The 16366-nt window shown below is 55.6% G+C and overlaps 1 protein-coding gene across 1 annotated transcript; it reads left to right on the top strand.

Moving 5' to 3' along the window:
* Window positions 1-481: 481 nt before the first annotated feature.
* Window positions 482-12621, top strand: cfp (complement factor properdin; the record flags this gene model as incomplete). The annotated part of the gene is given in 13 exon segments (NM_001011066.1): window positions 482-567; window positions 1833-1983; window positions 3641-3795; window positions 8464-8494; window positions 8496-8515; window positions 8518-8526; window positions 8528-8638; window positions 8722-8919; window positions 9349-9504; window positions 9506-9507; window positions 10171-10363; window positions 10465-10576; window positions 12193-12621. Coding segments are annotated over 13 exon segments (1338 nt in total), but the record flags the coding sequence as incomplete, so codon positions are not given.
* Between the last annotated feature and the right edge of the window lie 3745 nt (window positions 12622-16366).

Here is a 16366-nt window from a genome sequence, read left to right on the forward strand (position 1 = left end):
GTATATGAATAGGGGAGGGGCTGAATAGAAAGATAAGGAATAAAAAGTAACAATAAAACTGGAGCCTCACAGAGCAATAGGGTTTGGTTGCCGGGGTCACTGACCCCCATTTGAAAGCTGCAAAGAAAACTATAAGAAATAATTAGGAAGACCAATTGCAAAGTTGCTTGGAATAGGGCATTTCTAGCCCTGGGGGGTTAATAATGGGCCCTGGGGGGGCACTAGTTACCGGCTTCTTTTTCTATTTCAGCCTTAGTTGCCCTTTAATCCTCACTAATCATTTCCTCCCTATCTCTGCAGCCTCCCCCCCCCCCCCCCAGGGAGATTTCAACATCCACCGTGGGAGGGGGCGCTTGTATTCTTTTCACAAAGGGACGGACCAATCAGAGAAGGGGCCGGGGGGGGGGACTGGGGGGCTGGGGGTGGAATTTCTGAGCCTTTTTACCCGGGAGGGAAGTGAAACTCTTATTATTGTGGGGAAGTGAGAGGCGAGTTTGTACCCCAAAATGTCCCTCCTGTCGCTGGGTTGGCTGCTGGCTCTGGGGGGGTCCCTCCTGCCCTGCTCAGGTGAGTGCTGGGGGGGCTGATTCATTCTGGGGGGCTCAGGTGAGTGCTGGGGGGGCTGATTCATTCCGGGGGGCTCAGGTGAGTGCTGGGGGGGCTGATTCATTCTGGGGGGGTGAGCCCTCCTGCCCTGCTCAGGTGAGTGCTGGGGGGGCTGATTCATTCTGGGGGGGTGAGCCCTCCTGCCCTGCTCAGGTGAGTGCTGGGGGGGGGGGGCTGATTCATTCTGGGGGGTTGGGCCTCCTGCCCTGCTCAGGTGAGTGCTGGGGGGGGCTGATTCATTCTGGGGGGGTGAGCCCTCCTGCCCTGCTCAGGTGAGTGCTGGGGGGGGCTGATTCATTCTGGGGGGGTTGGGCCCTCCTGCCCTGCTCAGGTGAGTGCTGGGGGGGCTGATTCATTCCGGGGGGCTCAGGTGAGTGCTGGGGGGGCTGATTCATTCTGGGGGGTCGGGCCCTCCTGCCCTGCTCAGGTGAGTGCTGGGGGGGCTGATTCATTCCGGGGGGCTCAGGTGAGTGCTGGGGGGGCTGATTCATTCTGGGGGGGTGAGCCCTCCTGCCCCTGCTCAGGTGAGTGCTGGGGGGGGCTGATTCATTCTGGGGGGGTCGGACCCTCCTGCCCTGCTCAGGTGAGTGCTGGGGGGGCTGATTCACTCTGGGGGGGTGGGCCCTCCTGCCCTGCTCAGGTGAGTGCTGGGGGGGGGCTGATTCATTCGGGGGGGTCGGGCCCTCCTGCCCTGCTCAGGTGAGTGCTGGGGGGGGGGCTGATTCATTCTGGGGGGTCGGGCCCTCCTGCCCTGCTCAGGTGAGTGCTGGGGGTGCTGATTCATTCCGGGGGGCTCAGGTGAGTGCTGGGGGGGCTGATTCATTCTGGGGGGGTGAGCCCTCCTGCCCTGCTCAGGTGAGTGCTGGGGGGGCTGATTCATTCTGGGGGGTCGGACCCTCCTGCCCTGCTCAGGTGAGTGCTGGGGGGGGCTGATTCATTCTGGGGGGTCGGACCCTCCTGCCCTGCTCAGGTGAGTGCTGGGGGGGCTGATTCATTCGGGGGGGTGGGCTCAGGTGAGTGCTGGGGGGGGGGCTGATTCATTCTGGGGGGGTCGGGCCCTCCTGCCCTGCTCAGGTGAGTGGCTGGGGGGGGGGGCTGATTCATTCTGGGGGGTCGGGCCCTCCTGCCCTGCTCAGGTGAGTGCTGGGGGGGCTGATTCATTCTGGGAGGGTGTTTGGGGGGGGGCAGAGAGGGTATTTAATGCCACTTTGTTTTTGCCCCCCCAGTGTCGGAGGAAGTCGTGTGTTTCAGTGACTTTGATGAGCGGACGGGGGGCTGCGGGGAGTTGCTGGGCGGGGGGGTGAGCGAGGAGGACTGTTGCCTGAATATCAAGTACAGCTTCAAGCGTGGCGCCGATGCCCCGTGCCAGGCCTGCCGGTGAGAGAAGGGCATTCTGGGAGCCGGGCACAACCTGCACTTTATATAGGCACAGAATTGCCCCAGTACTAATGCCCCCCCCCCCCGGGGTACTGCCAGCTTGCACCTACATATCTCCCTGAGTATAGTGTTTCCCAAACTGGGGGGCCAGCACGTGTACCCCACTGATATACAGCTCATGGGGGGGGTCACTAATGTGTAATGTCTGTCTGTAGTGAAAGGGTTAACCCTTCTCCTGACATGGGGCCCCCCTGCTGTGGCAGATAAAGGAACTGATTTCTATGGCTGCTGATTGGCCCTTGAGTGGGGGGGACAAACCATTGTCACCCGGGACCCAGATTGTGTGTGTGGGTGTAGACTGGGTGCCTGTGGGTGTGGGTGCAGACTGGGTGCCTGTGGGTGTAGACTGGGTGCCTGTGAGTGTGGACTGGGTGCCTGTGGGTGTGGGTGCAGACTGGGTGCCTGTGGGTGCTGACTGGGTGCCTGTGGGTGCAGACTGGGTGCCTGTGTGTGTGGGTGCAGACTGGGTGCCTGTGGGTGCAGACTGGGTGCCTGTGGGTGTGGGTGCAGACTGGGTGCCTGTGGGTGCTGACTGGGTGCCTGTGGGTGCAGACTGGGTGCCTGTGTGTGTGGGTGCAGACTGGGGTGCCTGTGGGTGTGGGTGCAGACTGGGTGCCTGTGGGTGCTGACTGGGTGCTGTGGGTGCAGACTGGGTGCCTGTGTGTGTGGGTGCTGACTGGGTGCCTGTGGGTGCCTGTGTGTGTGGGTGGCAGACTGGGTGCCTGTGGGTGTGGGTGCAGACTGGGTGCCTGTGGGTGTGGGTGGAGACTGGGTGCCTGTGGGTGTGGGTGCCTGTGTGTGTGCAGACTGGGTGCCTGTGGGTGTGGGTGCCTGTGTGTGTGCAGACTGGGTGCCTGTGGGTGCAGACTGGGTGCCTGTGTGTGTGTAGACTGGGTGCCTGTGGGTGTGGGTGCAGACTGGGTGCCTGTGGGTGTGGACTGGGTGCCTGTGGGTGTGGGTGCAGACTGGATGCCTGTGGGTGCTGACTGGGTGCCTGTGGGTGCAGACTGGGTGCTTGTGTGTGTGCAGACTGGGTGCCTGTGTGTGTGGGTGCAGACTGGGTGCCTGTGGGTGCAGACTGGGTGCCTGTGGGTGTGGGTGCAGACTGGGTGCCTGTGGGTGCAGACTGGGTGCCTGTGGGTGTGGACTGGGTGTCTGTGGGTGTGGGTGCAGACTGGGTGCCTGTGGGTGGCAGACTGGGTGGCCTGTGGGTGTGGGTGCAGACTGGGTGCCTGTGTGTGTGCAGACTGGGTGCCTGTGGGTGTGCAGACTGGGTGCCTGTGGGTGTGCAGACTGGGTGCCTGTGGGTGCAGACTGGGTGCCTGTGTGTGTGGGTGCAGACTGGGTGTGTGTGTGGGTGCAGACTGGGTGCCTGTGGGTTCAGCCTATGGGGTGTAGCCTATTGCTCATTATCCTATCCAGGGAAAGGGCTAGAATGACTGTAATAAAGTCACCTATAGAGCTGGAGCCAATAGGAGGCAAGTGACCCACGAACTGACACCGGGGCGGTGGGATAAAACCCAGGACTCCGCCTACTTTGGGGCAGAAATAGGTCCATTCCTACACTTTCTAACTCAGGCCCCTCTGTCTCTCCCAGTCCTGCCGAATGGAGCGAATGGAGCCCCTGGGGCCCTTGTACTGTGTCCTGTATGGACGGGGTGCAGCGAAGGGACAGGGTCTGCACGGGGCAAGGGGACTGCGAGGGCAACAAGGTGGAGGTGAGAGCCTGCTCCCTGCAGAACTGCTGCCCAGGTAAGTACCTACAGGGGTCAGAAGGGAGTAGGAGTGTGAGTGAATGGGGGAAGGAGAGTGAGTAGGGGTAGGAAAGTGAGTAGGGGTAGGAGTGTGAGTAGGGGTAGGAGTGTGAGTAGGGGTAGGAGAGTGAGTAGGGGTAGGAGAGTGAGTAGGGGTAGGAGAGTGAGTAGGGGTAGGAGAGTGAGTAGGGGTAGGAGTGTGAGTAGGGGTAGGAGAGTGAGTAGGGGTAGGAGTGTGAGTAGGGGTAGGAGTGAGAGTAGGGGTAGGAGTGTGAGTAGGGGTAGGAGTGAGAGTAGGGGTAGGAGTGTGAGTAGGGGTAGGAGAGTGAGTAGGAGTGGAGTAGGAGAGTGAGTAGGGGTAGGAGTGTGAGTAGGGGTAGGAGTGTCAGTAGGAGAGTGAGTAGGGGTAGGAGAGTGAGGGGTAGGAGTGTGAGTAGGGGTAGGAGAGTGAGTAGGAGTGTGAGTAGGAGAGTGAGTAGGGGTAGGAGTGTGAGTAGGAGAGTTAGTAGGGGCAGGAGTGGTGAGTAGGGGTAGGAGTGTGAGTAGGGGTAGGAGAGTAAGTAGGGGTAGGAGTGAGAGTAGGGGTAGGAGAGTGAGTAGGGGTAGGAGTGTGAGTAGGGGTAGGAGAGTGAGTAGGGTAGGAGTGTGAGTAGGGGTAGGAGTGTGAGTAGGGGTAGGAGTGTGAGTAGGGGTAGGAGTGTGAGTAGGGGTAGGAGAGTGAGTAGGGGTAGGAGTGTGAGTAGGGGTAGGAGAGTTAGTAGGGGTAGGAGAGAGAGTGAATGGGGGTAGGAGAGTGAGTAGGGGTAGGAGTGTTGAGTAGGGGTAGGAGAGTGAGTAGGGGTAGGAGAGTGAGTAGGGGTAGGAGTGTGAGTAGGGGTAGGAGTGTGAGTAGGGGTAGGAGAGTGAGTAGGGGTAGGAGAGTGAGTGAATGGGGGTAGGGAAGTGAGTAGGGGTAGGAGTGTGAGTAGGGTAGGAGAGTGAGTAGGGGTAGGAGAGTGAGTAGGGGTAGGAGAGTGAGTAGGGGTAGGAGTGGAGGGAGGGTAGGAGAGTGAGTAGGGGTAGGAGTGTGGGGAGTGTGAGTAGGGGTAAGGAGTGGGAGTAGGGGTAGAGTGAGAGTTAGGGGTAGGAGTGAGAGTAGGGGTAGGAGTGTGAGTAGGGGTAGGAGTGAAGTAGGGTAGAGAGGAGTAGGGGTAGGAAGTGAGTAGGGTAGGAGTGTGAGTAGGGAGGAGGTGAGTAGGGGGTAGGAGAGTGAGTAGGGGTAGGAGTGTGAGTAGGGGTAGGAGTGTGAGTAGGGGTAGGAGAGTGAGTAGGGGTAGGAGTGGTGTAGTAGGGGTAGGAGAGTGATAGGGGTAGGAGAGAGAAGTGAATGGGGTAGGAGAGTGAGTAGGGGTAGGAGTGTGAGTAGGGTAGGAGAGTGAGTAGGGGTAGGAGTGAGAGTGAGTAGGGGGTAGGAGAGTGAGTAGGGGTAGGAGAGTGAGTAGGGGTAGGAGTGTGAGTAGGGGTAGAGGTGAGTAGGGGTAGGAGGTAGTAGGGGTAGGAGAGTGAGTAGGGGGTAGGAGAGTGAGTAGGGGTAGGAGTGTGGTAGGGGTAGGAGAGTGAGTAGGGGTAGGAGAGTGAGTAGGGTAGGAGAGTGAGTAGGGGTAGGAGTGTGAGTAGGGGTAGGAGTGTGAGTAGGGTAGGAGTGTGAGTAGGGGTAGGAGAGTGAGTAGGGGTGAGTAGGGGTAGGAGAGTTGAAGTAGGGGTGTAGGAGTGTGAGTAGGGTAGGAGTGTGAGTAGGGGTAGGAGAGTGAGTAGGGTAGGAGAGTGAGTGAATGGGGGTAGGAGAGTTGAGTAGGGGTAGGAGTGAGAGTAGGGGTAGGAGAGTGAGTAGGGGTAGGAGAGTGAGTAGGGGTAGGAGAAGTGAGTAGGGGTAGGAGTGTGAGTAGGGTAGGAGAGTGAGTAGGGTAGGAGTGTGAGTAGGGGTAGGAGTGAGAGTAGGGTAGGAGTGTGAGTAGGGGTAGGAGTGAGAGTAGGGGTAGGAGTGTGAGTAGGGGTAGGAGAGTGAGTAGGAGTGTGAGTAGGAGAGTGAGTAGGGGTAGGAGAGTGAGTAGGAGTGTGAGTAGGAGTGAGAGTAGGGGTAGGAGTGTGAGTAGGGGTAGGAGTGAGAGTAGGGGTAGGAGTGTGAGTAGGGGTAGGAGAGTGAGTAGGAGTGTGAGTAGGAGAGTGAGTAGGGGTAGGAGAGTGAGTAGGGGTAGGAGAGTGAGGTAGGAGTGTGAGTAGGAGTAGGAGAGTGAGTAGGAGTGTGAGTAGGAGAGTGAGTAGGGGTAGGAGTGTGAGTAGGAGAGTTAGTAGGGGCAGGAGTGTGAGTAGGGGTAGGAGTGTGAGTAGGGTAGGAGAGTAAGTAGGGGTAGGAGTGAGAGTAGGGGTAGGAGAGTGAGTAGGGGTAGGAGTGTGAGTAGGGGTAGGAGAGTGAGTAGGGGTAGGAGTGTGAGTAGGGTAGGAGTGTGAGTAGGGGTAGGAGTGTGAGTAGGGGTAGGAGAGTGAGTAGGGGTAGGAGTGTGAGTAGGGGTAGGAGAGTGAGTAGGGGTAGGAGTGTGAGTAGGGGTAGGAGAGTTGTAGGGTAGAGAGTGAAGGGGTAGGAGAGTGAGTAGGGGTAGGAGTGTGAGTAGGGGTAGGAGAGTGAGTAGGGGTAGGAGAGTGAGTAGGGGTAGGAGAGTGAGTAGGGGTAGGAGTGTGAGTAGGGGTAGGAGTGTGAGTTAGGGTAGGAGAGTGAGTAGGGGTAGGAGAGTGAGTGAATGGGGGGTAGGAGAGTGAGTAGTAGGAGTGTGAGTAGGGTAGGAGAGTGAGTAGGGGTAGGAGAGTGAGTAGGGGTAGGAGAGTGAGTAGGGGTAGGAGTGTGAGTAGGGGTAGGAGAGTGAGTAGGGGGTAGGAGTGTGAGTAGGGGTAGGAGTGAGAGTAGGGGTAGGAGTGTTGAGTAGGGGTAGGAGTGAGAGTAGGGGTAGGAGAGTGAGTAGGGGTAGGAGTGTGAGTAGGGTAGGAGTGAGAGTAGGGGTAGGAGAGTGAGTAGGGGTAGGAGAGTGAGTAGGGGTAGGAGTGTGAGTAGGGGTAGGAGAGTGAGTAGGGGTAGGAGTGTGAGTAGGGGTAGGAGTGAGAGTAGGGGTAGGAGAGTGAGTAGGGGTAGGAGTGTGAGTAGGGGTAGGAGTGTGAGTAGGGGTAGGAGAGTGAGTAGGGTAGGAGAGTGAGTAGGGGTAGGAGTGTGAGTAGGGGTAGGAGTGTGAGTAGGCGGTAGGGAGTGTGGTAGGAGTGAGAGTAGGGTAGGATGTGAGTAGGGGTAGGAGTGTGAGTAGGGTGGAGTTGAGTAGGAGGAGTGAGTAGGGGTAGGAGTGTGAGTAGGGGCTAGGAGTGTGGAGTAGGGGGTAGGAGTGTGAGTAGGGTAGGAGTGTGAGTAGGAGTGTGAGTAGGGGTAGGAGTGTGAGTAGGGGTAGGAGTGTGAGTAGGGTAGGAGTGTGAGTAGGAGAGTGAGTAGGGGGTAGGAGTGTGAGTAGGGTGTAGGAGTGTTGTGAGTAGGGGTAGGATGTGAGTAGGAGTGTGAGTAGGGGTAGGAGTGTGAGTAGGAGTGTGAGTAGGGTAGGAGTGTGAGTAGGAGTGTGAGTAGGGGTAGGAGTGTGAGTAGGAGTGTGAGTAGGGGTAGGAGTGTGAGTAGGTAGGAGAGTGAGTAGGGGTAGGAGTGTGAGTAGGGGTAGGAGAGTGAGTAGGGGTAGGAGTGTGAGTAGGAGTGTGAGTAGGGGTAGGAGAGTGAGTAGGGGTAGGAGAGTGAGTAGGGGTAGGAGTGTGAGTAGGGGTAGGAAGGTGAGTAGGGGTAGGAGTGTGAGTAGGGTCAGGAGAGTGAGTAGGGGTAGGAGTGTGAGTAGGAGTGTGAGTAGGGGTAGGAGAGTGAGTAGGGGTAGGAGTGTGAGTAGGGTAGGAGTGAGAGTAGGGGTAGGAGTGTGAGTAGGGGTAGGAGTGTGAGTAGGAGTGTGATAGGGGTAGGAGTGTGAGTAGGGGTTAGGAGTGTGATAGGGGTAGGAGTGTGAGTAGGAGATGAGTAGGTTAGGAGTGTGAGTAGGGGTAGGAGTGTGAGTAGGGGTAGGAGTGTGAGTAGGAGTGTGAGTAGGGGTAGGAGTGTGAGTAGGAGTGTGAGTAGGGGTAGGAGTGTGAGTAGGAGTGTGAGTAGGGGTAGGAGTGTGAGTAGGAGTGTGAGTAGGGGTAGGAGTGTGAGTAGGGGTAGGAGAGTGAGTAGGGGTAGGAGTGTGAGTAGGGTAGGAGAGTGAGTAGGGGTAGGAGTGTGAGTAGGAGTGAGTAGGGGTAGGAGAGTTGAGTGAGGGTAGAGAGTGAGTTAGGTAGGAGTGTGCAGAGGGGTAGGAGAGTGATAGGGTAGGCAGTGTGGAGTAGGGGTATGAGAGTTGAGTAAGGGGTTAGATAGGATTGAGTAGGAGTGTGAGTAGGGGTAGGAGAGTGAACAGCACCCTGGGTGAGTCAAAGAGACCTCTCTTGCTAAGAGACAGACCTACAGTTTACCCCAGAGACCCCTCAGTATTTCCTGTGTTCCATACGGAAAAAACCCCGCCCCCCCCCCCCCCCAATCCCAACTTAAAAAAAACCCAAAAAAGGGGTTTTTTTTTTTTTTTTCCGTTTTGTGCCCCCCCAGAGGATGGCTTGTTGTCCCCCTGGTCGCCATGTCAGTTGCTCGGTTAAAACGCTAGCCAGGAGCTGGACGACCCAGAGAAGCCGACGGTGCGACCACCCAGCGCCTCAGTGCGGCGGATCCTGCGCCGGGAGCTCGTTACAAACCGAAATGTGCGACACCAAGCAGATCTGCCCCAGTAAGTACCCGGGGGGGGCAGGGGCAATACATTTCCCCAGTTACCCTACCGGCTCAATGACACGTTTGCCCTTTTCCTTGCAGCTCACGGGGCCTGGGGCAGTTGGGGCCCTTGGGGCCAATGTTCTGGATCGTGTATAAAGGAAGGTTCCGGAGTTTTCCCCGTGCAGCATCGCCAGCGCCAGTGCAACAGCCCCCCGCCCTCTCGCGACCCCCCGGGGAGGCCCTGCCTCCAGGAAGACCAGCAAGTTCAGGACTGCACCTCTCTGCCCTTCTGCCCAGGTGGGAAATACCCTCGTTTGCCCTAAGACTGGTAATACCCCCGTTACTCCTCCCCATTGTGACATCCCTGTTCCATGACTTAATCACATGGGCCCAAGTTCTGCTGCTCGGGTAGGTTCTAAGCTCACAGGTAGAACCTTCAGGCTGGCTATGAATGCTGGGGGTTATAGTCTGACAGAAGTAGCGGCTAAAGCCCCTGGGGGGGGCAACAGATCTGATCATTGGTTACGATTGTGACATCACTCATGAAGTGTAGAGATCCTTAATATGATCTGTAGGGGGTTAAACTCCTGGGTCTCCAACCTGCCACTGCAGAACCATAACCTGGTACGGGGTAACTAAATGCTGCTGATCGGACCCCCCCAAATAATTATATGAACCCACCCACCCCTCCCCCCGATAAGTGCTGATTCTATTGTTTCTCTGCAGTTGCCGGGGGTTGGGGGGCCTGGAATTCGGACTCCGAATGTTCCGTCACCTGCGGCATCGGCCGAGTGAGAGAAAGGAGGGTCTGTGATTCCCCGGCCCCCAAACATGGGGGGAGATATTGTGAGGGTCCCGACACCAGGCAACACATGTGCAATAACAAAAAGCCAGGAAGTCGCGTCGTCAGTGGGGATGTGCCAAGTGCGCATGTCAATGGGATGGTGTCATTGTGGGGTGCAGTCGGTTGCTGCCATGTGGTGTGTGCCAAGTGGGGGGGGATGTCAGTCGGGGCCAGTCGGATGTGCCAGTGGTGTGGCCAGTTGGGGGGTGTTCAGTGGGGTGTCCCCAGCTGACTGCCAGTGGGCGTGTCAGTGTTTGTCATGGATTGTACCAGTGGACGTTTGTCAGTGGGTGTTGCCAGTGGGTGTCATGGCGTGTGCCAGTGGATGTGCCATGTGGCGTTTGTAGCAGTGGGTTGTGTCCAGTGGATGTGCCAGTGGGTGTGTCAGTGGGCATGTCAGTGGGTGTGTCTGTGGATGTGCCAGTGGGCATGCCAGTGGATGTGCCAGTGGATGTGCCAGTGGGCGTGCCAGTGCGCTGATGCCCCCAATGCTGCCCTTGCTGGGAATGAAACAATTACTTCCCATGTTAGGAAGTTATTTCACAGTTGGCCAATCCTGTACTCATGTTTGAGTAGTGGGAGGGGCTTATCCTGCAGCAGGAAGTGATGTTCCCAGTATTGCAGCCATTAAGGCTCCTCATTGTGTATGATGGCTGCTTTGTCTCATTGGCCGGGGGCAAATCTCATGGTTTTTTTCCCTCCTTCCAGTGGACGGGACGTGGAGCCAATGGCAGCCGTGGAGCCCGTGTGCCCGCCTGCAGGAGGATATCACGTGTACCAAGAAGGTGGGGACGCAGAGCAGGAAGCGGGAGTGCGAGGGGGATAAATTCGGGGGCAAATGGTGCGAGTCCAACCACCGGGAGAGCCGCAGTTGCTACAACGCCGAGGGGTGTCGCTGTGAGTCGCTTCTCTATTTGTTACACATCCTGGGTTTCTGGGCGGAGTCCTGGGTTTCTGGGCGGAGCTTGCACTAATTTGCACGTTTCTTTGCACTACAGATGATGAAAATAATTGGTCAGAGTGGAGTGAGTGGGGCCTGTGCTCCCCTCCCTGCGGGAAATCCGAGAGAAAGAGGGAGAGGGTGTGCCAGCCGGTGTATCCCGACTACCCGTAAGTACCGCCCCATTGGCATATGTGCCTAGCGCCCCAACTGCCTGTGTTGGGGTGTCACAAGCGCCTGCAGTGTGCGAATGGGTGTGGCTGAGTGTGCCAGTAGGTGTGGCTGAGTGTGCAAATAGGTGTGACTGAGTGTGCCAGGAGTTGTGACTGAGTGTGCGAATAGGTGTGACTGAGTGTGCCAGGAGGTGTGACTGAGTGTGCGAATAGGTGTGACTGAGTGTGCCAGAGTGTGACTGTGAGTGTGCGATAGGTTGTGACTGCAGTTCTAATAGGTGACTGATGTGCCAGGAGGTGTGCCATAGTGCAGGAGGTGCTGAGTGTGCCAATGTGGCTGAGTTTGCCAGGAGTGGCGAGTGTGCGAAATAGGTGTGACTGAGGTGCCAGGAGGTGTGACTGAGGTGCTGTCAGAGTGTGACTGAGTGTGCCAGTGGGTGTGGCTGAGTGTGCGAATAGGTGTGACTGAGTGTGCCAGGAGGTGTGACTGAGTGTGCCAGGAGGTGTGGCTGAGTGTGCCAGGAGGTGTGGCTGAGTGTGCCAATAGGTGTGACTGAGTGTGCCAGGAGGTGTGACTGAGTGTGCGAAATAGGTTGACTGATGTGCCAGTAGGTACTGAGTGTCTAATAGTTGACTGAATGTGCCAGGAGGTGTGTGGCCATGATGTGCCAGGAGGTGTGGCTGAGATGTGCCAGGAGTGTGGCTGAGTGTGCCAGGAGGTGGCTGAGTGTGCCAAGTGTGCTGAGTGCTCCAGAGGTGTGCTGAGTGTGCCAGGAGGTGTGCTGAGTGTGGAATAGGTGATGAGTGTGCCAGTAGGTGACTAAGTATGCAGTGGTGGACTGAGATGTGCCAGGGGTGTGGCTCGAGTGTGCGAATAGGTGACTGAGTGCTGCCAGGAAGGGTGTAACTGGGTGGTAAGGGAATTGTGAACTGAGGTTCCAGTGTTGGCATGAGTGTGCGCAATAGGTCGTGACTGGGTGTGCCAGAGAGTAGTACTGAGTGTGCCATGGGTGTGCTGGAAGTTGTGCCGAATTAGTGTGACTGAGTGTGCCAGTGGGTTGGCTGAGTGGCAATACGTGATGACTGGGTTGTGCCAGGAGGTGTGACTGAGTGTGCCAGGAGTGTGACTATGTCCAGTGGATGTGACTGGCCAGTGGGTTGACTGACTGTGCCAAGTGGTCTGACTGTGCCAGTGGGTGTGACCTGAGTGTGCCAGTGGTGTGCGATGAGTCGAATAGGTTGACTGGTTTGCCAGAGTGTTTGCTGATCTGCCAGTAGGGTGCGAGTTGCCAGTGGGTGTGACTGTGCCAGTGGTGTGTGACTGAGGTGCCATGGTGTGCGCCGGAAGAGCTCGAATAGGTGTGACTGGGTTTGCCAGGAGGTGTGGCTGAGTCTGCCAGTAGGTGTGGCTGAGTGTGCCAGTGGGTGTGACTGTGCCAGTGGGTGTGACTGAGTGTGCCAGTGGGTGTGACTGAGTGTGCCAGTGGGTGTGACTGAGTGTGCCAGTGGGTGTGACTGAGTGTGCCAGTGGGTGTGGCGGAGAGTGCGAATAGGTGTGACTGGGTGTGCCAGTAGGAGTGTCTCTCACGACTGTCTCCTCTGTCTCTCCCTAGTGAGACCACCTTCACTCAGACGGGCAAGTTAGTGGATGTGTTTTTCTCTGGGACCCCCCGAGTGCGCTGTGACCCCATCAACAGGCAGACCAAGCGGGTGGAGGAGAAGGAAGAGTGTAAAAATGTGATTGAGTGCTGAGCTGCCCCGGGGCTGCCGGACCCCCTGCCCCATCCGGAGGGAGAAGAATTAGGTCCCCTTGCCCCTCACCCAGTAAATGGGAAAAAATTACCCCAACGGCTTACGGTGCTGCAGGGCCACAATGTTAGGGACCCGCCAAGGCCTGGCCGCCGGCACTGAACCCCAGAAAAAGCAACCGCTCAGTAACCGCCAGTTGCTCTGTATCATTGGGGGGGGGCAATTCATTGGTTTCAATCACAACTGTATAAGAATTCAACTTACTGTAATAAAAGGCTCATTTGTGTTTTTAATATTAGTAGTAATACTTGTACTAAGGTAATGGGGGGAGGGGGCCATGATGGAGGAACCCATGGAGTAAGAACCAATGGAGGAGGAACCAGTGATGGAAAAAACGATAATGGAGGAACCCATGGAGTAAGAACCTAATGAAGGGAAGCCATTGAGAGGAACCCATAAGGAGGAAAAAAACCTGGATAGAAACCAATGGAGAGGAACCAATGATGGAAACCATATGGAGAACCCATGATAAGAACTAATGGAGGAGGAACCATGATGCGAAAAAAACGATAATGAGGAGCCCATGGAGTAAAAACCCAATGGAGGAGAAGCCATGAGGAGGAACCCCCACGGGATAAGAACCCAATGAGGATGAACATATAGGAGGAACACCCACGGAGAAAGAAACCATGAGAAGAACCAATGATAGAAAAACCCTAAATGCAGAACCCATGGAGTAAGAACCAATGGAGGAGGAACCAATGATGGAAAAACCCATAATGGAGGAACCCATGGAGTAAGAACCAATGAAGAAGGGAAGCCATGATGGAAAAACCCATAATGGAGGAACCCATTGAGTAAGAAACCAATGAGGAGGGAAGCCATGATGGAAAAACCCATAATGGAGGAACCCATGGAGTAAGAACCAATGGAGGAGGAACCAATGATGGAAAAACCCATGGAGTAAGAACCAATGGAGGAGGAACCAATGATGGAAAAACCCATATTGGAGGAACCCATGTAGTAAGAACCAATGGAGGAGGAACCAATGATGGAAAAACCCATAATGGAGGAACCCATGGAGTAAGAACCAATGGAGGAGGAAGCCATGATGGAGGAACCCATGGAGAAAGAACCAATGGAGGAGGAAGCCATGGAGTAAGAACCAACAGAGGAGGAAGCCATGATGGAAAAACCCATAATGGAGGAACCCATGGAGTAAGAATCAGTGGTACTGGCAGATACATTAGATAGGTACAAGGAAGGGAAGTTACAGGGGGCTGGGAAGGTTGTGGACCCCCCTGAAATCAGTGTTACTGGCAGATAACATTAGCATAGTACAAGGAAGGGGAGTTACAGGGGGCTGGGAAGTTGTGGATCCCCCCCCTGAAATCAGTTGGTACTGGCATGATACATATAGATAGGTACAAGAAGGCGAGTTACAGGGGGCGATGGAAGTGTGGATCCCCCCCCCCCTGAATCATGGTACGGCAGAACATTAGATAGTACAAGGAAGCGGAACAGGGGGGCTGGAAGTTGTGGGATCCCCCCCCCCTGAATCAGTAGATGCAATACATTAATAGTACAAGGAAGCGATACAGGGGCGGAGAAGTTGTGGATCCCCCCCCCCGAGAGCAGTTAGACTGGCAGATACATTAATAGCGTACAAGGAAGGGAGTACAGGGGGCTGGGAATTTGTGGGATCCCCCCCCCCGAATCAGTGGTACTGCAGATACATTAGATAGGTACAAGCAAGGGGAGTTTACAGGGGCTGCGGAATTGTGGATTCCCCCCCCTGAATCAGTGGTACTGGCAGATACATTAATAGTTACAAGGAAGGGAGTACAGGGGGCTGGGAAGTTGTGGGATCCCCCCCCTGGAATCAGTGGTACTGCAGATACCATTAGATAGTACAAGGAAGGGAGTACAGGGGGGCTGGGAATGTGGGCCCCCCCCTGAATCAGTAGTACTGCACGATACATTAGATAGGTAAAGGAAGGGAGTACAGGGCCTGGAAGTTGTGGGATCCCCCCCCCCTGAATCAGTCGTACTCAATACAATTAGATAGGTACAAGGAAGGGATTACACGGCTGGAAGTTGTGAATCCCCCCCCCCCCTAATCCAGTGCTATCGCAGCATACATTAATAGGTACAAGAAGCGGAGTTACAGGGGGCTGGAAGTTGTGGCATCCCCCCCCCCTGAATCAGTGTACTGCAGATTAACATAGATAGGTAACAAGGAAGGGGAGTTACAGGGGGGGCTGGACAGTTCGTGGGATCCCCCCCCTAATCAGTGGTACTGGCAAGATACATTAGATAGTACAAAGGAAGGGAGTTACAGGGGGGCTGGAGTTGTGGGATCCCCCCCCTAAATCAGTGGTACTGGCAATACATTAATAGGTACAAGGAAGGGAGTTACAGGGGGGCTGGAATTGTGGATCCCCCCCCCTGAAATCAGTGTACTGGCAGATACATTAGATAGGTACAAGGAAGGGAGTCACAGGGGCTGGAAGTTGTGGGATCCCCCCCCTGAATCCAGTGGGTACTGGCAGATACATTGATAGGTAAAGGGAAGGCGAGCTACAGCCGGGGCTGGGAATTTGGATCCCCCCCTGAAATCATTGGTACTGGCCAGATACATTAGATAGTACAAGGAAGGGAGTTACAGGGGGGCTGCGGAAGTTGTGGACCCCCCCCCCTGAATCAGTGGTACTGGCAGATACATTAGATAGGTACAAGGAAGGGCGTTACAGGGGCTGGGAATTGTGGCGAACCCCCCCCCCTGAATCATGGTACTGGCAGATACATTGATAGGTACAAGAAGACAAGGAGTACAGGGGGGCTGGAAGTGGTGGGACCCCCCCCATGAATCAGTGTACTGGCAGATACATTAGATATACAAGGAAGGAGTTTACAGGGCTGGAAGTTGTGGGATCCCCCCCCGAATCATGGTACTGCAGATACATTAGCATAGGCTACAAGAAGGGAGTTACAGGGGGCTGAGAAGTTGTGGATCCCCCCCCCCAATGAATCAGTGTACTGCAATACATTAGATAGTACAAGGAGGGGAGTACAGGGCGGGCTGGAAGTTGTGGGATCCCCCCCCCCTGAATCAGTAGGTACTGCAGATACATTAGGATAGGTACAAAGGAAGGGCAGTACAGCGGGGGCTGGAAGTTGTGGATCCCCCCCTGAATCAGTGTACTGGCAGATACATTAGATAGGTACAAGCGAAAGGGAGTACAGGGGGGCTGGGAAGTTGTGGGATCCCCCCCCTAATCAGTGGTACTGCAGATACATAGATAGGTACAAAAGGGGGTTACAGGGGGGCTGGGAAGTTGTGGGATCCCCCCCCTGAATCAGTATACTGGCAGATACATTAGATAGTACAAGAAGGATTACAGGCGGGCTGGAAGTTGTGACCCCCCCCTGAATCAGTGGTACTGCAGATACATTAGATAGGTATAAGGAAGGGAGTTACAGGGGGCTGGGAAGTTTCGGACCCCCCTGAAATCAGTGTACTGCCAGATACATATAGATAGTACAAGGAAGGGAGTACAGGGGCTGGAATTGTGGACCCCCCCCCCTGAATCAGTGGTACTGCAGATTACATTAGATAGGTACAAGGCAGTAGGAGTTACAGGGGAGCGGAAGTTGTGGGATCCCCCCCCTGAATCATAGGTACTGCAATACATTAGATAGGTACAAGAAGGGGAGTTACAGGGGGCTGCGGAAGTTGTGGATCCCCCCCCCCTGAATCAGTGGTACTGGCAGATACATTAATAGGTACAAGGAAGCGGGAGGACAGGGGCTGGAATTGTGGGATCCCCCCCCTGAATCGTGTTACTGGCAGATACATTAGATAGGTACAAGGAAGGGATTACAGGGCTGGGAAGTTTGGGATCCCCCCCTGAGATCAGTGTACTGGCAGATACATTAGATAGGTACAAGAAGGGGAGTTACAGGGGGGCTTGCGAAGTTGTGGGATCCCCCCCCCCTGAATCCAGTGGTTACTGCAGATACATTAATAGTACAAGA

Source organism: Xenopus tropicalis, chromosome 8, assembly GCF_000004195.4.
Source record: "Xenopus tropicalis strain Nigerian chromosome 8, UCB_Xtro_10.0, whole genome shotgun sequence".
Taxonomy (NCBI): domain Eukaryota; kingdom Metazoa; phylum Chordata; class Amphibia; order Anura; family Pipidae; genus Xenopus; species Xenopus tropicalis.